The sequence below is a fragment of the Cnephaeus nilssonii genome, assembly GCF_951640355.1.
Source record: "Cnephaeus nilssonii genome assembly, chromosome: 15".
Lineage (NCBI taxonomy): Eukaryota > Metazoa > Chordata > Mammalia > Chiroptera > Vespertilionidae > Cnephaeus > Cnephaeus nilssonii.
Genome location: NC_137086.1, coordinates 13,020,986 through 13,043,586, shown reverse-complemented (window position 1 = coordinate 13,043,586; position 22,601 = coordinate 13,020,986). Strand labels below are relative to the sequence as shown.

The following is a 22,601-nucleotide window of genomic DNA, read 5'->3' as shown; positions in this document are numbered from 1 at the left end:
CGTTGCAGGGCAGGACCCGTTCCTTTAAAACAAAAGAGAGGTTTGGGTTGTTTATTTGTTTTTGAAACTTTATTTTTCATCCACCTTATTTTCATTCTGTTTAAGAGTTTGTGGAAGAACAACTTAAGACCACGCAGTGGGTGTCCCTCCCCATTCAGTGGCCTAAGCTGTGCGGGCTGCAGACCAGCCTTCTGTGGCAGGCTGAGTGCTGAGTCTTCAATAGGAAGCTGCTGAATAGGCACAGAGCGCACCTGCTCGTCATCAGGCCCATCCTTGGCCTCAGGCTGAGCTGCAAGGAACTCCGGAGCTGGAACAGTCCTTTCACCCTAAAATTCTCTCTCTTCCTTTTCACTCTCTTCAGGCTCTCTGTAGTAGAGATCAGGTATAACCTCCCATGGATGTTCACGGGAGATGGTGCCACGCTTGCACAGAACTTCCCGAGCCAGCATTAGACCCACTGAGTGAGCTCCTTGTTGTTGCAAGGGCTGGCAAAGTCCACATAGCCCGGAGGAAAGTCTGCGTTACACAGAGCAGTGGTAGGCAGGTTATAATATACTAGTAAGACGTGTCTGTGAGAAGCTGGTGGTCAGCGCGAGGATCAGTAATCACCAGAGGTCTCGGCTCCCGTAAGACTACCTGGATCTGGTTAGTGAAGATTCCAGGAGTAAAGCAGCTGGCAGTCAGAGTGGCTCCAGTGGCCAACTTCAGCTCGCTGGCCAGTATTCCTGGACGGTATGGTATGACACCGACATCAGGGTTTTCAATGGCAACAGTGGCTTGAACTGCCAGCAGAAGCCTCTCCCAGGTTCTCTTCAGATGGACGGTGTCGATGCCATCACTTTTCCTTTTGTAGATGCACTGTTCCATTTTGGAAGTCAAGGTTGGTGCCACCTAAGTGGGCAACGGTTGGTTGCCTCCTTTATATGCCCCAAACGGGGAGTGAACCCGTAACTGAGGTTATGTGCCTTGACTTGGAATCGAACCCAAAACTATTTTTGGTGTACAAGGATGATGCTTCAATCAATTGAGCCACCCACACAGGGCAAAGCTGTTTTGTTTTTTTAAATAGCATGATTAAACAAATGTTTACAAGAAATACTCATAACTGCACGATTGTAACAATTATTTACATTTTTGCCTATCCATTTTCAATCTATAATCATGTATACACATAATAATAATGTATTCAATCATAACAGTGTAAAAGTAGGTTCATAGGTCGACACTCAATGAATAGTGCCATTAGTTGAATTGGGAAAACAAGTTTGGGTGAAGTGGAAATCAAGAGTTCTATTTTGGACAGTTAAGTACCATATGCTTACTAGACATCCAAATAGAGTTGTTCAGTAGGAAATCAGGTATGTGAGAAGATGACTGCTAGAGATACAGATTTTGGATGCATTAGAAGACAGATGCTATTTGAAACTGTGGGGCTGGTCAAATTATATTGAGTGGTGTCTAATAGAAGTGGAAAGGAAATTCACAGGACTTGACCACTGATCAGAGGTTATAAGTGTTCATCTGTCTGTGCCAGAGAGAGCTTCACATAGAGAAAAGTCACAGATGACTTGGAACTTTTTAGCCTAGAAATAATAGAAAATCATGTGATTTTAACTGATACAGGAAATAGAAGAGGACCAGGGTTCCAGGGAACTGGAAGAACAAAAAGGAGAAAGGAGGAAATAATGAGTTAGTTCAGTTTGGGTCATGCTGAGTTTGAGGCACTAATAGATCAACCAGAGATGGTGTCTAACAGACAGTTTAAATTATGAATTTTATTTTTTTTAAAGAATCAAGGGCCTGTTTATAGTTTTCCATTGTCTCTTCAATAGTGAACACTGCTTCAGCTACTTTACCCCTCAATAGACTCCCCCCCACACCTGCCCTATTTTTTAAAAATATTTTTTTATTGATTTCAGAGAGGAAGGGAGAGGAGAAAGAGATAAAAACATCAACGATAAGAGAAAATCACTGATAGGCTGCCTCCTGTATGCTCCATACTGAAGATCAAGCCTACAACCCAGTCATGTGCCCTGACTGGGAATCCAACCGTGACCTCCTGGTTCATAGATGGACACTCAGTCACCAAGCTACCCAGGCCAGACAATCAACAGACTATTGAGTAGATCTTGGAATATAACCACTATTTACATTAGATTGAAAATGTCCTATTTACAACTTTTAGGGATACATTCATTTATTAAGTGGGGATTGCCTAAATTAGCAAGCATGCACCTGTGAGAGAAAATGCTAATTGCCTCCAAATCCACATTTTCTCCTCTTCAATATTAATAGAATTTCAGATTTTTAGTTAGGCCTATGGTCAGCTCTAATAAAAACTAAATTTCGGGGGGAGGATGGGAGCAGTCTGGAAAAGGTTAATGGGGAGGGGGGGTAGGAAGACCTACATAATAGTTTTAACAATATTTTTTAAAAAACTAAATTTCTCAGCTTCCCTCGCAGCTAGATCTGTCCATGTAATTAAGTCCTAGGCAATGAAATGTAAGCAGAAGTGATGTGTGCATTTTTAGGTGAGTATTTTAAGGAAAGAGGGCATGACCTTCCCTCTTCCTCCTTCTGACTGAAATTGGGATGTAATGGCTGGAACTTGAGCGGCCATATCAAACTCTAACATAATCTGTGGAATGGAGAGTACACCCAGGAATACCTGACACTTCGGAGTGCCATCTTAGCCCGAAATTTCCTACTTACAGACACATTGTATCTTTACTAACATGTAACCTTACCAACTTGTTTAAAATTTTCAGAACACAAACAAGAGTCATTTAATTAAGGAGGATTTCTTAGAGTATTAAAAGTTCACAATAGTAGCACTTGTACATGGTCTTGCTAAGTTTTTACTCTATGCTCATTTATAATCTACAATACAAAGTCAATATGAGAAAAAATTAGTGTGACTACAGTTTTACAAAAACTAAATAACAAGCAATGCATAAAAGAAAGTAGGACAGTATTTGTCCTGGGTGTTCAGGGGAGTCTTCTGGAGGTAAGATATGCACGACTAGGACTCAGTTATGCAAGGTAAATAAGTTAATGAATAATTAATAAATAGATGTATAGATGTGCCCAAGGTTTTAAGTTTTTAAAGGGTTTTAAGTTTAGAGGAGTTTATTTATGTGCATTCATAAACAAAGACAGAGATCTTAAACATAAAGCTTAAATGCCTCACAAATAACTAATATTCAGAGGAACCGTGGTTGAGTTCTACACTAGAATCTACAGGGTGAGTTGGTAGCACTTAAGAGCTGGAAAGCAGAAAGGAAGGGTGCAGTGTGACAGTTCTCAGAGGGCGACATTAGACCTAGAACTAGTGAACTAGTTTGGAGATTTAAAAATGTCAGCCAGCCTGGCTGGTATGGCTCAATAGTTGAACATCAACCTATAAACCAGGATGTCAGGGCATATGCTCGGGTTGCAGCTTGATCCCCAATAGGGGGCATGCAGGAGGCAGCTGATCAATGATTCTCATCATTGATGTTTCTATCTCTGATGTCCCTTCCTCTCTGAAATCTATATATATATATATGAAGAAGCAAATCAAAACCAACAGTGAAACATGCATTTTTTTTTGGGGGGGGCAGTTTTTTCATTTTTGGGATCAAGAGAGAGAAAGAGTTTACCGTGGCTGATGTTTTAGAAAGCACAAATTAGAAAAGTATTAAGTCTCCAAAAGTAATAAGATCTATTTTGTAAAATTTAAACTGAATTCACAGCCCTTTGAATATATTTTACTTTAACTCTGAATTCAATTGCACTGTTGACTGGTCTTTGAGGAGTCTTAGAGTACAAAGAGCATGGACTGCTGAACCAGACTGACATAAATAGGAAACCCTGTCATGCTACTTGTAAGTTATGGGATGTATTCCAATTCACTGAACCTCCTTGGGTCAGTTTTCTTATGCATAAAATGGGAAAAGTTATTTCTAGCACAGGGTTATTGTAAACTTAAATGAAATAAATATCTAATGTGCTTAATATTGCCAGACCCTCAGTAAACTTGTGCCAATTGAATTAATATTAAACAAATAAGTTAGTGATATTTAACGTTAAATGAATCTTTGGAATCCAAAGAGAAATATTTTCCTGGTTTTGTTTTGTTTTTACGAAAACTTATTTTTATTTAAATTCTTGGAGGGTTCCAAAACCTAGGAATACATTTTTAAAGAGATCCAATTAAAGAGAATCAGATGTATTCAGTGAATTGGAATACATCCCACAGTTAATGCTCTTTTTTTTTGGCGGGGGGGGGGGTGGTGGAGGGCGGGTGGCTTAGACAACTAAAATTTCTCACAGTTCTGGAGGCTAGAACAGGTTTGGCCTCTTGAGACCTCTCTCCTTGGCCAGTAGATGGCGGTCTTATGCCTGTGTCCCAATGTCTTCTTAAAAGGATAACAGTCAGACTGGATTAACGCCCATTCTAATGACCTCATTTTAACTTAAGTACCTCTTTAAAAACCCTATCTCCAAATACTGTCATATTCTAAGGTGCAGAGGCATCGATTTCAACACATGAATTCTGGAGGGATGAATTAAGCCTTTAAACACCCCGCTACCCTGACACCTGTTTCAGCAGTGGCCTTTTACCCTTTTAAGATGCTTCTAGTTTGGGGGAGGGTAAAATACAGTTAACTAAATGTTGTATTTTAATTATTAAAAACAACTATGTTTCTTTCTGTCTTTTTTAAAAACAACTTTTAATAACTAGATAATAAGCACAAAGTGAACCCTGCCACTACCATCTCTGGACCTGGGGCGAGCGCGCAGGCGGTAAGGAACTCGGCAGGGCCGGGGAGACGTTGCGGTCGGCGGGTGGCCCGTCCAACCGCCGTCGGTCAAACGCCACTCGGGGCGTTTTGCTCGTCCACCTGGGGGTGACCTGGAGACGTCCGTGTTCCTGACCACGACGGAGCTGGCCCTGGTATGGAATTCAGACAGCGCTTTCACAGGCCTTGTCGCTCCTAACCCTCCCGTCCCCAGGCGAGGCTGTGGGAGACTTGCCAGCCGTCAGCTGTTTAGAAGAAAGAAGAAAATGAGCCCCCGGGGGCTTGGGACACGCTCCTGGGACGGTTACGGAGCGAGGACTAGGCGGCCCCGCGCCCCCGGCTCGGCCTCCAGCCGTTCCGGTCGCAGGCGCAGTCACTGAGCGCTCCCCGCGGCGACGCTCCCGAGCTCTTCCGCCTCCGCGCACGCGCGTTGGACAGCGAGAGGCGGGGCCTCGCCAGGCCTACGTCACTTCCCGGCGACGGCGCCGGCGCGAGACAGCATGTTGTCGGCCAGTCACCGCGGTCCAGTCTTGCTCCGGCTGCGGCGCTTCAGGCGGCGGCTGGGGGTCGCTCCCTGCCCGTTCCTGCGCGGCCTTGGACGGGAGCCCTTCGGGACAGCTCGGTCACGGTGTGGCGACTCCTCGCAAAGAGATGCGCGAGATGATGGACAGAGAGAGCACGAGGCAGCACCGAAGAAGGTTCCCGGCGCAGAGTCGCCTCCATCACTCCCTCCGAGCAGCCGGGGCATCGGGACCAGATGTCTGTCGTCCCTGGAAAGCCTCAGACTGCCGACGCCTCGAGAGGAGCCATCCCTTCAAGAGCGCGAGGACTCGAGTGGAGACCTGGCCCTGTCCGATCCCGCACACCCGGCATCCGGGGATCCCTCACTGCCCGCCCCGGTGGTAGAACTTCACGGCTCCTCTTCCTGGTCAACTTCCAGAGAGGAGCCCTTTCGGGCTGGGGAGCTGATTTTAGCTGAGACTGGGAATAGAGAAACACAATTTAAAAAATTATTTCGGTTGAGCAACGCCGGGCATTTAAATAGTAGCTGGGGGGTAGTCCCGTTCAGCGACATCGTGGGGAAGTTCCCTGGCCAGACCCTAAGGAGTTCCCTGGGTAAGCGCTTTATGCTGAGGAGGCCGGCACTGGAAGACTATGTATTACTGATGAAAAGAGGTCCTGCCATAACATATCCAAAGGTAACGCGATGGGAGTTAGGTGCATATTGGTTCCAGGAAGAGCAAAAGAGATGCAGCACTACAGACCTGATTCACGTACTTAAAGCACTTCTCAGGTGGCTCGGGTTTTTATTGTTTGCAGTCTATAAAAAAAATCATGGATATATTTTATTGATTTCTTACAGAGAGGAAGGGAGAGGGATAGAGAGTTAGAAATATTGATCAGCTGCCTCCTGCACACTCCCTACTGGGTATGTGCCTGCAACCAAGGTACATGCCCTTGGCCAGAATCGAACCTGGGACCCTTGAGTCCGAAGGCCGACGCTCTATCCACTGAACCAAACCGGTTAGGGCGAATATGACTTTTTTAAAGATAATTTTTATTGACATCAGAGAGGGAGAGATAGAAACATCAATGATGAGAGAATCATTGATTTGCCTCCTGCACACCCTCTACTGGGGATCCGGCCCACAATCCGGGCTTGTTTCCCCAACTGGAATCAAACCTCGGGACCCTTCAGTCCGCAGGCTGACGCTCTATCCACTGAGCCAAACCGGCCAGGGCTATGGATATGACTTTTATGCTAATTTTAGGAGGAAACAGCCAGATTTTAATTTTAATTTGGGAGTCTCGATTCTCTAATCTGTAAAGTGAAGATAATATCGATTTACTATATAGAGTTAAGTGAACTCACTAGGCACATAATAGTACTTACATTTGTTCCCCGTAACTCTTAAGTTTGCAAGTTCAGCACTCAACGTGTTGAACTCTTTTGGGGATAATTTTTTAGTACCATTGTGGTGATATTTTAATCATATTTCATTTGATAAGGCATGTTACTAGAGGTGTGTTATCAACAATAGATATATTACCATGCTTTCCCTTTAGAAAAAGTTTTGTATTAACACAGCTAAAATTAAACACTAAACATAAAAGGAATATCCTTTATGAATAAATTAACTACCTAGTTCCTTGTTAGAATCTGATACTAATCATCCATTGCTAGTGGTTTATTTCAATCCTTAATTACAGTCACAGTCCTTGAGCAGATTGTTCCTTTGTAACAACTCCTATTCCCAGATGAGGAGACACTCATTATTTATTCAGCAAATAATCACCTACCTTCTATGTTCAGGGCACTACTTTAGTGAGGTAGAGTGGTGAACCACAGTATTTGCTCTTAACACAGACCTTAGATCCTAGAGGGGGTGACAAAGAAAAAACAAGTAAATGAAAGAATAAGATAATTTCAGGTAGTGCTAAGTGTCATGAAGATACAGTGATATTGTATTGGGTGACATGGGGGAAGAGAATTTTTTATGTCTGGTGGTTAGAGAAGGTCGCCAAAGAGGTACATTTTTAAAAAAACCCTCACCTGAGGATAGTTTTTCTGTTGATCTTTTTAAGATAGAGAGAAACATCCATGTGAGACACACACATTGACTGTTTGCCTCCCACATGTGCCCCGACCGGTCCTGGAATGACCAGACCTGGATCCAATCTACAACCTGACGTCTGTGCCCTTGACCAGGAATCTAACTGCAACCCTTTGGTCCACGGGCCGACACTATAACCACCACTGAGCAAAACCGGCCAGGGCTCCAAGGAGGTACATTTGATAAGAAATGCAATTTAAGGAAAAGCCAGTCATGCAAAGAGGTAGGAGCCAAGTGTTCTTGCAAAGGGGAAATTCTTGCAGAATTCAATACTTTTGTGTTAACCACTGTTTTGTTCAAAACTGTTTCTACCTTTTGATTGTTTCCTTAAATTCCCCACTCTGTCTTTAAACTAGGATAGTCTGCTGATTTCTCTTTTTCTGAGCTCCTATTGTACTTATTGTCTATAATTTCAATATTATACTGCTTTATTAGCTAATTGATTCTTGAATCTCTTATTTCATCAAGTAAAATATAAACTCTTGCTAGGCAGGGCTAGGGTTTAATCCTTTTTTGTCACTTCTTCTCCAAGTCCAACATAATATTTGATAAGAGGAGGTAAGAGTAGGTGCTTAGGCCCTAACTGGTTTGGCTCAGTGGATAGGGCATCAGCCTGCGGACTGAAGGGTCCCAGGTTCGATTCCAGTCAAGGGCATGTACCTTGGTTGCGGGCACATCCCCAGTAGGAGGTATGTAGGAGGCAGCTGATCAAGGTTTCTAACTCTCTCCCTCTCCCTTCCTCTCTGTAAAAAATCAATAAAATATATATTAAAAAAAAAAAGTGTAGGTGCTTAGTACATATTTATTGATTGCTTTGTTTAAATCATAGGATATAAGTATGATGCTGTTGATGATGAATATTCACCCAGGAGATACTGTTTTGGAAGCTGGCTCTGGCTCTGGTGGAATGAGCTTATTTTTATCCAGAGCAGGTAAGAGAGTGGATAACGGAGCTGAATGTAGATAACAAAGAAAACATTTAATCTGTTCATAATAACAGAAAGTTAAATAGATAAAGATGTTTCAGAAAATATTCACATGACTTTGGGATGTAAAGAATTCTCTTTTAAACCAAATGTAAGCAACTAAATTTTTTCCCCATTTTGTACATTTTTCCAGTCACTCTCTTTTTTACCTTTTGCTTTGCTTTCTCTTGCTCCTCTCATGTTTTTTAATGCTTCTACTTTTAAAAAAAACCACTAAGCTTTTTATTGGAGCATAACATAGCTACAGAAAAGTGCATGGATCATAAGTGTATATCTCAGTGAATTTTTTTTTAAATCCTCACCTGAGGATATTTTTTCCATTGATTTTTGGAGAGAATGGAAGAGAGAGGGAAAGACAGGATTGGTTGCCTCCTGCATGAGTCCTGATTAGGGCCCAGGCAGAGAGGAGCGTGCAACTGAGTTACGTGCTCTTGACCGGAACCAAACCTGGGACCCTTTGGTCCACAGGCTGACACTCTATCTACTGAGCCAAACCGACTAGAGCTCAGTGAATTTTTATATAGTGGCCACCCGCACGTAGTTTTTACCCAGACCAAGATAGGGAATGTTAACTGCACCACAGAAACCTCCCATGTTCCCTCTCAGCCCTTATCCTCCCAAAAGTAACCACTATTCTGACTTTTATCATAATTGGTTAGTGTTACCTGTTTTAAACCTCATATAAAAGGAATCACACAGTATGTACTCTTTTGAGTCTGGCTACTTTCATTCAACATTCTGTTTGTGAGATTCAGCCATTGCATATAGCATTAGTGCTTTCATTCTAGTTGCTATGTAGTTACTCCATTCTATAAATAAATTACAATTTATCCATTCTACTCTTGGTAGGCCTTTGAGATGAATATTATGAATATGCTGCTCTGAACATTCTTGTACTTGTTAATAATAGTGCCAGATGAATTCTCAGTATGAGAGAATATAGAAGGAGGGCTGTACTATTACAGGTAAAGGATTATTGGTGTTCATAAATAAATTAATCATAATACAGAACTAAGTTAAAGCTAGATCATGGAGAATTTTTCTGTCTTTAAGAAAGCCTATATATTGTCATTTGCTAAAAGTGCTGATCGAAGGGAGCACCTGATCAAAAATCAAGTATATAGTAAACATAAATATCTGTTCATGTTTCCATCACTTGATGTCTGGTTACAGTTATCCTAGTTGATTATCCTATGACCGCTTAATTCCTCTGAGTATCACGATTGCTTTCCCTTCCTCACCTAATTATAGACTCCTGAACAGTGACAGAACTCTCTGGGTAGATTTTTACAAAATCATTTATGTTGATCCTTATTGATGCATTCTATTTTTTTTTTTAATTCATTCTCTTTTTTTTAACTAATAAACTGTCGGAGCAGTTGTAGGTTTAATGGGTCAATTTTATAAAGATTACACATAGAAATATGCTGCATTAATCTTAAACCTTTTGTTCTTTGACCTAGTGCCATTACATACAAACAGAATCCAGCTTACACTACATCAGGAAATTCATTCTGGCTCCTCATATCTTTTGTTTGAATCTAACTAAAGGCAGTAATTTCTTCACAATCTGTGACAGATTCCTGAATGCATTTGACAAAGTGAATTTATAAAAATTTGTGATACAGGAGGAGTGCCCGTATTTTTAATATCTATAGTATTGGCGGAGTGTCATGTTAGGAATAATTGCAAATTATGAGTGATCAAAAAATTATTGCTATTTACCTTTGGAATGGATTTTCCCCTCTATAATTATATTTTCCAATTGTTTATCTTATGCTACTATTAGCATTAATTTTTATCCCTTGAGAACATGATGACTTGCAGCTGGACTTACATTTCAAAAGACATCTTGGAATGTAAACTTTTCTTTAGTAAAACTACAGACTGATTGATCTGGGACAGCCTCCAAATGATAGCAAAGCACCTCAGATAGAGGTGGGTGGAAAATGAATTGCCTTGTTAAAATGCGGTAGTTTTTTGTGAAACAGCAGTATTACTGTGCTAAACAGTTTAAAAGTCTTTAGGCACACATAAAAATACAAATATTTTTTAAATATGTGGAAGGTCTAACCTCATCCATACCAAAAGAAATACAAATTAAAACAACAATGATAAACTATATTCAGTTTTATATTGACGTAGATAAAAAGTTTGAGAGAGAGTATAGAGAAATAGGCACTCAAATACATTGTTGGTAGAGTATAAATTGGTATTACTTTTTTGGAGGATAATTTTGTAATAATTTTCAAAATAAAACATTCACATACCCCTTGAGCCAGCAATTCCATTTTTAGGAATTTATTCTGTAGATATATTAGCTCATGCATACAAAAACTTGGGTATAATAAATTTCATTGCAATATTGTTTATTGTGCCATTTCAGTGATTAACAGTCTATAACAGTGAAAGACTAGAAACTAAATTTTTATTGGTAAGTGATTGCTAAATAAATTATGCCATAGCCATACAATGGAATATAAAACTGTTAAAAATAATGCAGTAGATTGTTAATCACTGAAATGGCACAATAAGTATAAAGGAAGTTAGAGGACACAATATATCACAATGTGTGTTAAAAATAAAGAAAGAAGTACTTGCACACTGTGTAGGCACCAACTATCTTGGGAAGGGTAAATAACTAGTAATATGGCGACCCTTGAAGAGAGAGATTGATTGGGTATCTGGGATGGGATAGAGACTCTTGTAAACTTGAACTATTTGAATTATTTTTTTTCACATCCATATAATAAATTTATTTTTATGTCGGGGAACCAACCCATGACCCATATAATACCTTTATATATATATATATATATATATATATATATATATATATATATATATATATATATATATAATTTTATTTTATTTTATTTTTTAAATATATTTTATTGATTTTTTTACAGAGAGGAAGGGAGAGGGATAGAGAGTTAGAAACATCGATGAGAGAGAAACATCGATCAGCTGCCTCTTGCACACCCCCTACTGGGGATGTGCCCGCAGCCAAGGTACATGCCCTTGACCGGAATCGAACCTGGGACCCTTGAGTCCGCAGGCCGATGCTCTATCCACTGAGCCAAACCGGTTTCGGCCCATATAATACCTTTTTACAATATAATTTTGATATTATTTTATGAAATGATTAATACCATGAACTGTCATAAATTATCTGTTTAAATTAAGTTGGATCACAAGGACGGGTCATAAGTTTTGAAATACGAAAAGACCACCATGAACTGGCTAAGAAGAATTATAAACACTGGCGTGATTCATGGAAAATTAGTCATGTAGAAGAGTGGCCAGACAATGTGGATTTTATTCATAAAGATATTTCAGGAGCAAGTGAAGACATAAAATCTTTAACATTTGATGCGGTAAGTTTTCAAAAGTGGTTCCTATGATATTACTTATTACTGTGTGTGACAAAAACAAGGATCACACTTCTTTTGTGTGGGAGAGGGCCTTCCTTCATTATTTGCCCCATTTCTGTATCTGGCATGGAAGGAATATTTTTTCTTCAATATCATGGTGGGATTTAGAGCAGAGAGACTTACTGAATTAGTTGCCAAAGTTATTAATAGATATGGGGTAGGGAACAAGGAGAAGGAGTTGAGCATCATAAACCTCAGCATTTCTAGATTAAGCAGTGTTGGGAGCATGTTGAGCCCAGCACCTGGCCTCATGTGAATTTTGGGGGGGAAATAGCTTCTATTTGAGAGGGAACAGACAGTTAAAGTCGGGATGTAGAGGAGTATTCGTTAACAATGTTGAGGATTCATTCTGACTCCTGTGCTTCTCTCACATTTCACAGCCAATCCTATTTGGCTCTTACCTTTTCAAAATTTATACCACTTCTCATTACATCCAATGCTATTTGCTGTTGTAAGCCATCATTATCCTTCCTTGCCTTCTCCCAGTCTTTTTTTTAATTTTATTTTTATTTTTTATTGACTTCAGAGAGGAATGGGGGAGAGGGAGAGATAGAAACATCAATGATAAGAGAGAATCACTGATCGGCTGCCTCCTGCACGCCCCACACTGGGGATCGAGCCCGCAACCTGGGCTTGTGCCCTTGACCGGAATCGAACCTGGGAACCTTCAGTCCACAGGGCAACGCTCTATCCACTGAGCCAAACCAGCTAGGGCCTTTTCCATAGTTTTTAAAAGTATGTCATAATGTACTTAATGACACTAAATTATACACTTAAAATGGCAAGTTTTGTTATATTTAACATGGAAAAAAGGTTTATAAAAAGTCAAATTATAACATTATTTAAAACTCTCCTGTGGCTTTTTCTCCTCCTAAGTAAGATTCTACATAATCTGTCCCTCTCCTGCTCCCACATCACCATTCAGAACTCATCTCTTACCATCCTTCCCAGTTTGTCTCCACTGCAGTGACAGTGGCCTTTTCAGACTCTCCATCATACAGCCTCAGAGCATTTGTATTTGCTGGTCTTTCCGCCTGCAGCACACTTTCCCTTTAAGTTTCCACAGGGTAAGCTTAATCATTTTCTTCAGGTCTCATCACTGACCAGCCTGTGTATAAAATAGCACTTTCTTTTCCTGCCCTCATATTCTCTATCCCTCATATTCTGCTTTATATTTATGTAGGTCTTCATGTCACTCATCATCCTCTGACATATATTTATTGGATATGTGTTTAATGTCTGTGCCTTTATCTATCCTACCTAATAAAATAGTAATATGCAAATTGACCGCACCTTCGCTATGCCCAAGCCACGCCCACCAGCCCAAGCCACGCCCACCAGCAATCAGGGCGAGTATGCAAATTATCCAACAAAGATGGCGGTTAATTTGCATACGCTGAGGGAGGGAGGAGTGAAGACTGAAGACAACTTAGAAGGAAGAGGGAGGAAAAGCGGAAAGCAAGGTGGCTGCCAGAGGGAAAGCCCGGGTAGGGCGGGGTGGAGCGGGGCGTGCGGCAGCGGCCTGCGGGTGCAGGCACGGTGGCCGCAACGGCCACAGCAGCCGCTTGCAGGATTCTTCCTGCAAATGGGCTACTAGTATATATAAAAAAGCCTAATATGCAGATTGTCCCCTTGGGAGTTCGATCACTCGCTATGATGTACACTGACCACCAGGGGGTGGCGTGAAATGAATGAAGGCCCCGGCCAGCAGCCAGCAGCTGGGGAAAAAGGCCCCGATTGGCCCTGATCGCCAGCCAGGCCTAGGGACCCTACCTGTGCATGAATTTTGCACAGTTAGAATATAAGTTCCTATGAAAAAAATAGTATGTAAGCTCCTGTTATATCCTTACCACTTAGCAAAATGGTTGGCACATGAAAGGTGCCCAAATGGTGAGTGAATAAATTAATAATGATGCTCCTTGACTCATTAATATTTTTTAAACAAAAATTAAAAAACATCAATAGAATAACTTCTAATTATGTGCCATGCATTATGTAAGTATATTGATGTACCAACTACTCTTAGCTGTCTGGAATTATCTTTCTTTTTTTTTTTTTTATTAAATATATTTTATTGATTTTTTACAGAGAGGAAGAGAGAGGGATAGAGAGTTAGAAACATCGATGACAGAGAAACATCGATCAGCTGCCTCTTGCACAACCCCTACTGGGGATGTGCCCGCAACCAAGGTACATGCCCTTGACCGGAATCGAACCTGGGACCTTTCAGTCTGCAGGCCGACGCTCTATCCACTGAGCCAAACCGGTTTCGGCTGGAATTATCTTTCAATAATAGTCACTTTATTTTCTATTTTGACCATGTTTATTTTGCATGCCCCTGACTGGGGATCTAGTCTACAACTTGGGCATGTGCCCTGACCAGGAATCAAACCAGCAATCCTTTGGTGCATGGATGATGCCCAGCCATCTGAGCCACATCAGCCAGGGTTCAAATATTTTTTTGTTTTGTTTTGAAATATATTTTTATTGACTTCAGAGAGGAAAGGAGAGGAAGAGAAACATTAATGATGAGAATCATTGATCAGCTGCCTCCTGCGCGCCCCCTACTGGGAATTGAGCCCGCAACCTGGGCATGTGCCCTGACCTGGAATCGAACTATAACTTCCTGGTTCATAGGTTGATGCTCAACAACTGAGCCACGCTGGCCAGGTTCAAAATTTTTTTTTAATATTCAGAAGAAAAGTTCTGAATATTAATTTTAGGCATTCTAAAGTATAAAAATCATGTTCTTTCTCTCTCACATTGATGTTTCTCTCCCTTTCTAAAAATCAACAAAAAATATTTGAGATGTGAATTTCTATTTCCAAAAGCTCAACTAAAGCATTGAAACTTTGTGTGTGTGTGTGTGTGTGTGTGTGTGTATATATATATATAGTGTATATAAAATATAACTAAAGAAGGATTCCTTTATTACCAGCATTGCCCAGTGCAAGACATGCCACCACCATTTTTTTTTAATTGATTTCAGAGAGGGATAGAAATATCAATGATGAGAATCATGGATCGTATGCCTCCTGCACACCCCCTTCTGGGGATCGAGCCTGCAACCCGGGCAGGTGCCCTTGACCGAAATTGAACCTGGGACCCTTCAGTCCCTAGATTGACACTCTGTCCACTGAGCCAAACCAGCTAGGGCATACCATCACCATTTTTATGTAGTAAAGTACTATGACAAATTGTGTGATAATATATCTTTTGAGGAGCAGTAAAATAACAGATAGTAGTACAGTATTCAAGAAAATGCAATACTTTAACTGGATAATTGCTTTCCAAAAGTGTATCATTTTACCGTGATAACCTATACCGTAATTAAACAGAATTCAGTCTGATTCTCTTTTCCTCCCACAGGTAGCTTTGGATATGTTGAATCCTCAAGTTGCTTTGCCTGTTTTATACCCTAATCTTAAACAGGGTGGTACATGTGCTGTATATCTAGCAAAGTGAGTGATGTGGCTCTTATGTGATTTTAAACACGTTCTTTTTGTAACTGAGTTAGATATATATGTCATCTTGTAAAACTTATGAAACTACATTATGTCCCAAGTCATTTATATTGCTGCTTAAATCATCCTTTACATAAATGGCAATATAAGATGCATTTTCTTTGGGAAATTTAGAAGAAATGTTTAAAAAGTGTAATGCGAACAAATAATGTTAAATTATGTTTTCTATATTTTTTACTTAGTATTCTTTAAAATTGCTTATTATGTGCCCTAACTTGCATTTTTACTTTTAGGTATAGTAAATTTAAAGTTGTACTAGCAATTTAAAGTACATTTTTTACTTTTCTGAAAGCATCACACAGGTTATTGAACTTTTAGATGGAATTCGCATCTGTGAACTTCCTCTCTCATGTGAAAAGATAAGGGAAGTCATTGTCAGAGATTGGTTGGTTTGCCTTGCAAAACAGAAAAATGGAATTTTAGCTCAAAGAGTAGAACCTGAAATCAACGTGGATTTACAATTACATTCTCAAAAGATTAGAGCTGAAGGTGAGATGCTTCAGGAGGATGGCCACGGTGAGCTTCGGTTTTATTTTATGCATGTGTATGCAGTAATAAGTGGAGAATAGGTTCCTGAGAGTATTGACCAATAAATTATACAAATGTTTCTGAAGGATTTTTTTTGTATTTAAATTGAAATGTGGTATTTATGCTGTTAAATTAAAATCTGTAAGAAACAGAATAATGACTTTGCTTGCCTTTTATATAAAAAATCTGTAAGGGACAAAATAATGACTTTGCTTGCCTTTTATATAAAGCTCTGATACCTTTGAAGTACTTAGCTTTTTATAATATTCATATTTTACCTGTGACAAGGAGGTTGACTTTTGAAATATTTTATATATATATATACTAAAGAATTTTTAAAATTTAGATCAGTGATTATTATTGAAGGAAAATAATTTTATAGGACCTGATATGCAAATAAACTAATATTTGCTATTTATGAGGCTGGAATTCTTTAAATTTAGGACTTTGTTGTATGTACACATTTAGGCTATAAGCAAATGTTCATATATTCCTTGACTTATTATATGAGTTTATCTCTTTAGTTATAAAACCATATATATAAGTTTATAATGTAATCCTTGATACATTGTTTCTGTGAGGTAACTGGCATAGTAGCTCCAAAACAAAATGCTAAAAAAAAAAAAAAAAGTGAAAGAAAAACTTAAGAGTAAAGGGACATTAATTTGTAATTTAACGATTTTGAAATATTTGAACAAATTATGAAATATTTTATGTAATTTACAATATGTATTTTGTTCTACAACAGAAGAATCACATTCTGATTTTCCATATGGATCATTTCCCTATATTGCTAGACCTATGCACTGGCAAACTGGTCATACAGGTGAGTAATCTTTTCAGGCCATATTAAATGGTATTTTCTTCTAATTATTATAATGACCTTTACTTTTTCCCCCCCTTAAATTAGCTTTTCTTGTCAAGTTGAGGAAGTTCAAACCACAACTCAACTGAGTACCTCAGATGACAGCAACTGATTTGAAGACAGAAAAGTATCAAAATAGAACTTTATGTTGCAAATCATTACTTTTGTAGATTGGTATTTTTAGCTATTACTATGATTTGTATAACTTTTACTTATAATTCTGAAAAATAACAAAAGCTAAAGAAAAATGTGTAACATTTTAAAACTGCTTAAATGTCCAGTTTGACATTTGTCTTGTAGTTAGTCATATTGTAATGATTTCAAGTTATTTTAGTTGAGCCATCTCATTCTTCACTTCCTGTAAACCACTCCATAGATTTGTCTTTCTTCATGAAATTAGTTTTCTTTTCTTTGTTTGATTGATGGTCATTGGCTACTGAAATAAAATATGCATTTTAAGATAAATTTTATGTATCTGTATTTTAAATACATATTTTAATGGCTTGCATGTATCTTAAAAGGTACAAAGAAATCTGGGTTATCCTATATAATAAAAGCCTAATATGCTAAGTGTCCGACCATTTGATCAGTCACTATGACGCACACTGACCACCAGGGGGCAGATGCTCCGACTGGTAGGTTAGCTTGCTACTGGGGTCTGGCTGATTGGGACTGGGCCAGATGGGCCAGACATACCCTGGAGCCCTCCCGCGGTCCCTCCCTGACCTGATCGTGCACCCGTGGGGTCCTTCGGCCTGGCCTGCGCCCTCTTGCAATCTGGGACCCCCTCGGGGGATGTTGGAGAGCTGATTTCGGCCCGATCCCTACAGGCCAGGCCAAGGGACCTCTAGTAGTAAATAACACAGAGAAGCTGATAAGAATGATATAATCACCTTAAAAATTGTAACAAAAGATGTAACAATTCTTGCATCACTTTTATCTTTCCAAGAATCATTTTAACTAGCTTAGAAGAACATCACAATTATTCTATTAGATAAATCAAATGCTTGGAGAAATATACTTTATAACTATGAATTAATTAAAACTAAAGTATTACTCACAGGCACCAGTTATTTAGTATTTACCATATGCCTTACATTGTTTTAAGACCTTTATCGTTTTTTCATTTAGTATGTACAGCTCATCTTTAAGGTTATCCACATTTTACAAACAAAGGTTTACTAGTAGAATGATTAGGTTGTTGTTTAAGCATAGATGTTTTATAGGTTTAAAGTAGTAACGCCTAGGAGGATAAATGCTATTCCTTGATTTATCCCTTAAGCATAGCTATTTTAAATAATAAATAAATTCTAAATAATGTTTTACATGGTTTTCATTATGTGGAAAATTTTAACCTAAAATCTCTGCCTTTATAGACTTTACAGTCTATGGAAGAGCTAGACATTAATCACATAAATATGAAAACTAAAACTGTTCTATATGTTCCAAATAAGTTCAGGGTGCTGTAATAAGGGTTTTGCTCTGGTTAAGTAATTACCTGTGAAGTGACAACTGAGCTGAGACCTGACTGGTAAGTAGGAATTGACTACAGAAGGGAAAATGGAAACAAAAAGCCAGTGATGTTGGGGTTGAGTGAAACGGACTGGAAAGATAGGTAAGGGTCAGGCCATACAGGATCTTGTAGCCCTGTGAAGGAGTTTGTCTATCCTAAGAAAAATGGGTGCCATTTAAGGATTTAATGAAGGGGTAACATGCTTAGATCTATGTTTTAGAAAAAACCACTGTGGCTGCATTTGGAGGACTGACTGAATCAGTGTGTTCTGGTGCCACATTTCTGTATGTTAAGTACTATCTGAACACTCATAACATTTCCAGATATATAGAAGCTCTGAAGTACATATTTAAATTCCATTGTGGAATACTCCCTTTTGTGTAATTAGCAGCAAAATTCTGCCCTTCGTTTGTTGTTTTGATTGCAGGCCTTCATTGTACTGCTTAGAGAAGGGGACTGGCCTAAGAGCAAAGAAAGGTTGTGCCTTATACTATTTCACGTAAAATAGTTTCTGCTCAGTACACTGTGCTCAGTAGATGTTGAATTGAACCAGATCTAACAGTGTCCATTCTAATTTTAAGTTGAGTTGAAAACCAAACTACATAAGCAAAAAAGGTTTATATAATTAATCAAAGTTCAGCTTAAGACCTTTCTCCATCGAACACTAAGCGTGTTTACAGTCTGGTTTATGAGAAATACCTTCTTCTAAAGTTAGATTTCTGTTTTTGTCTGGCTCATTTACCATAGTGTGAATCCTAGAGATTTGTGCTGTCTACCCAGTGTTTTCCAGGGGCCCTGTCTTTTCCACCTAGTATATGTAGTCAAGAAAAGTGCTGATGGTTTTAAGCCTACACTGGATCATGTACTGTCTCATCTGTTGCCTTGTTTGTTCTAGGGAAAACTTTAGGTGTATAGCTCTTGGATTGTGGAAGACTTTAAGTTCAAACTTTATACTTCAGAGATAATAGGGAACTTATGAAGGTCATATGGTCATGTAAAAGAAGATAATTTTTTAAAGTCACTCTGTTAGTGGTATCTATGAGTATTCAAAGGAAGGAAAAACTGTTAAATCAGAAATTTCATAGTAACACATATACAACTATGAGGTAGTAATAAATAATAATGTGAGGAAAAGGGGCAGATATAAAAAATATATAGTGAAGGAAGATAGTTTCAAACTTTTTTTAAAAATATATATTTTATTGATTTTTTACAGAGAGGCAGGGAGAGGGATAGAGAGTTAGAAACATCGATGAGAGAGAAACATCGATCAGCTGCTTCTTGCACACTCCCTACTGGGTATGTGCCCGAAACCAAGGTACATGCCCTTGACCGGAATCGAACCTGGGACCCTTGAGTCCGCAGGCTGACGCTCTATCCACTGAGCCAAACCGGTTAGGGCTAGTTTCAAACTTTTATCCTCTATTCAGAATCCCTTTCCCTTCTCTGGGCAAAACTGGACTCAGTCAATGGCCAGTTCATACACTTTCTCTGAAAAGCCTTCACCAAGTCCCTCACACACAGAATTAATTCTGGAATCTTTTGTGCTCCTAAATGTTGGTCATGTAATTAGCATTGCCCTTATATAACTAATTCATAAGCCCTTATTATATAACTAATTTATATTATATAATTAATTTATATAACTAGTGATTATGCCATCATTAAGTGTAAGGGTTTTAAACCTGAATGACTAGAATAGTGGTGACAAAAATAAGTTCAGAGAAGGATTATATAACAGAACGTCCCACACCTGCCTACAAAACCCAGGACTAAGGTTTGGTATATTGTTTTTTTCCCTTGGCTTCACTCTAAAATCAGAGGAGTCTAGGTAATATGTACTAATACACATCCATGTTTCAGATGGACTACCCTAGGTGTCATAAGGCTTATGTAAGATAGCATAAGGCAAAGAGAAACAATGTACAGTTGACTCTTGAACAATGTGGGGGGTAGGGGTGCCAACCTCCCATGGGGTAGAAAATCCATGTATAACTTCATTTCCCAAAAATGTAACCACAATTGGCCCTTTGTATCTGCAGGTTTTGCATCCATGATTCAACTGCAGATTGAAAACAGTATTTTCAATCAAGGGTTAGGAATCAGTGGGTGCAGAAGACAGACCGTACTAATTGTCTACTGTTGACTGGAAGCCTTACCAATAACCAATGGTCAGTTAACACATCTTATATATTATTATCTATTATATATTATTAAAGTAAGCCAGAGGGACAAAATGTTAAATTGAAAGGATAATATATTTACTGTATTTCTTGAAAGAAAAAGGCACATGTAAGTAGACCCATGCAGTTCATTCCTGCGCTAAGTGTCAACTAGTTTATTTAATATAAAAATAGCCTGTTTGGCTCAGTGGATAGAGCGTTGGCCTGTGGACTGAAGGGTCCCAGGTTCAATTCCGGTCAAGGCCATGTACCTTGGTTGCAGGCTCCTCCCTGGCCCGGGCCCTTGCAGGAAGCAACCAATCGATGTGTTTCTCTCACATTGATGTTTCTGTTTTTCCCTCTCTCTTCCACTCTCCCTAAAAAAAAAATCAATGGGAAAATATCTAAAACTGGATTTCCATCTTGCTGTTGCTGTTGTTTTACCTTGCAACTGTGACTTTTCTTTTTTTAAATATATTTTTATTTATTTCAGAGAGGAAGTGAGAGATAGAAACATCAATGATGAGAGAGAATCATTGATCGGCTGCCTCTTGCATGCCCCACACTGGAGATCGAGTCCACACCTGGGCATGTGCCCTGACTAGGAATTGAACCGTGACCTCCTGGTTCATAGATGAATGCTCAACTTACTGAGCCATGCCGGCAGAGTGCAACTGTGACTTTTCTGAGTTTGTGTCTTCATCCATAAAATGAGTATCATAGTGCCACTCAAAAGATTTTGGGGGGACAGGTAAGGTGTTAAATGAGGCTACCTTTATAAAATGCCTAGCACATGATTAGTGATTGTGATGTATCTAAATTTGTAAAGAATGCTTCATCTATTACCCCCCAGCCTTGTCAAAAGAAAAATATTATGTTCTTAATAAATGTCATAAACATGCTTATATAAAATTTGTTTTTTGAACATTTTGTTTTGAGGAAAGAATATTAATGTTTTATCTGAAAAAATGAGAAGTTACTCGCTTGTGTTTGAAAGAAAGATGGAAGCATTGGTAAGCATCTATTGCTAAGTTTTAGCATAAGAGCCTGGAGCAGAGCATCAGTTCTTTGTGTCTCTTCTGGAGAAAGCTGAATTGAGTTTACTGCAACCACAAACTGTTAGGTGATTCCAGCCACCTTCATGTTGATAGGAGGAAGAAAATTTTGCTAGCAGAGGTCACTACAGGGAATCAGCAGCACTAAGGCAGCGAGAGACCGATCACTGTTCCTGTTAACATTGTTACCCTTAAACCACCCTCCCCTCTCTACCCTCCCTTTCCCAAAAACTCCCTTATTAAGCCTTTTTAGGGAAAATGAATGTAAATGTTTAATTTTTCTTTGTACTGCCTACTCTCTGTCATCCTGAAACAAAAGGTCTTACATTTATTCTTGAGTAAATACTCTGAATAAAAACAGTTGATGAGTAAATATTTGTTCCTTCCTGTATAGGAATTGTCTATCCTAAACCAGGGCTTTATGGCTTTCATCAAGGGAGAGAGTGAGCCCTAGCTGGTTTGGCTTAGTGGATAGTGTGCCCACGGTCTGAAGGGTCCTGTGTTCAATTCCAATCAAGGGTACGTACCTCAGTTGCAGGCTCAATCCCTAGCCCTAGTCGGGATGCCTGTGGGAGACAACCAATTGATGTGTCTCTCTCATGTCGATGTTTCTATCTCCGTTTCTCCCCCTCCCACTCTCTCTAAAACTCAATGGAAAAATATCCTCAGGTGAGGATTAAAAAAAAGGGGGGTGAGAGTGGGGACAGGGTGAAAGCACAGTTCCATTTATTCCATTTACAACTCCCCTAACTTTTTAAAAAATATATGTTTTTATTGATTTCAGAGAGGAAGGGAGCGGGAGAGAGAGATAGGAACATCAATGAAGAGAGAATCATTGATTGGCTGCCTCCTGCACATACCACACTGGGGAACGAACCTGTAACCTAGGCATGTGCCCTTGACCAGAATCGAACCTAGGACCCTTCAGTCCGCAGGCCAACACTCTATCCACTGAGCCAAACTGGCTAGGGCCTAACCGCACTTTTCATCCACAATCCCTCAAAGACCTCCTGTTTTTTTGTTTTTTCAGAGCAAGGTGACTGGCAGAGCCCTATTCCCTGGTTGCATTCTGATTTCCTATTGAGATATCAAAGCCTAAAATAGAGTGCTACTGTTTCTGAAACTACAGGAGCTA

General features: G+C 39.4%; 2 protein-coding genes and 1 pseudogene across 5 annotated transcripts in view; 1 reads left to right on the top strand and 2 right to left on the bottom strand.

Annotated features, from left to right (window-relative positions):
* Positions 1–162: 162 nt before the first annotated feature.
* LOC307111589 (small ribosomal subunit protein uS2-like) lies at positions 163–2,688 on the bottom strand (annotated as a pseudogene). Its single transcript has 2 exons — positions 2,669–2,688; positions 163–917 (listed from the first exon to the last, which is right to left on the bottom strand). The product of its transcript is annotated as a small ribosomal subunit protein uS2-like (transcript).
* A 1,659-nt stretch (positions 2,689–4,347) lies between these two features.
* On the top strand, positions 4,348–17,533 carry TRMT61B (tRNA methyltransferase 61B). 2 transcript variants are annotated; one of them, XM_079792275.1, is made up of 8 exons: positions 4,351–4,939; positions 5,023–5,983; positions 8,229–8,331; positions 11,572–11,762; positions 15,189–15,280; positions 15,636–15,859; positions 16,620–16,697; positions 16,782–17,533. In XM_079792275.1, exons 2-8 carry the CDS (start codon positions 5,285–5,287, stop codon positions 16,823–16,825), a joined length of 1,431 nt encoding a protein of 476 aa, XP_079648401.1. In that variant the 5' UTR covers positions 4,351–4,939; positions 5,023–5,284; the 3' UTR covers positions 16,826–17,533. The 2 variants fall into 2 exon arrangements, with proteins under 2 accessions (XP_079648402.1, XP_079648401.1); XM_079792276.1 differs by having other exon boundaries at positions 4,348–5,983; positions 16,623–16,697.
* Positions 17,081–22,601, bottom strand: part of SPDYA (speedy/RINGO cell cycle regulator family member A) — a gene marked incomplete at its 3' end in the record, with an annotated part of 23,581 nt that continues 18,060 nt past the window's right edge. Inside the window, exon 6 of one of the 2 annotated variants that reach the window (XM_079792280.1) lies at positions 17,081–17,169. In XM_079792280.1, the coding sequence (XP_079648406.1) occupies positions 17,081–17,169 (89 nt within the window). Of the gene's footprint in view, positions 17,173–22,601 lie in introns of both variants that reach the window. The other variant, XM_079792281.1, reaches the window with a different exon arrangement.

What these genes read in the sequence shown, in the direction of transcription:
- TRMT61B (XM_079792275.1), top strand. Translation starts at nt 5,285, where the DNA reads ATGTTGTCGGCCAGTCACCGCGGTCCAGTCTTGCTCCGGCTGCGGCGC. An exon ending in CTTATTTTTATCCAGAGCAG is followed by an intron (nt 8,332 to 11,571) that starts GTAAGAGAGTGG and finishes GTTTAAATTAAG; the next exon opens with TTGGATCACAAGGACGGGTC. An exon ending in CTGGCAAACTGGTCATACAG is followed by an intron (nt 16,698 to 16,781) that starts GTGAGTAATCTT and finishes CCCTTAAATTAG; the next exon opens with CTTTTCTTGTCAAGTTGAGG.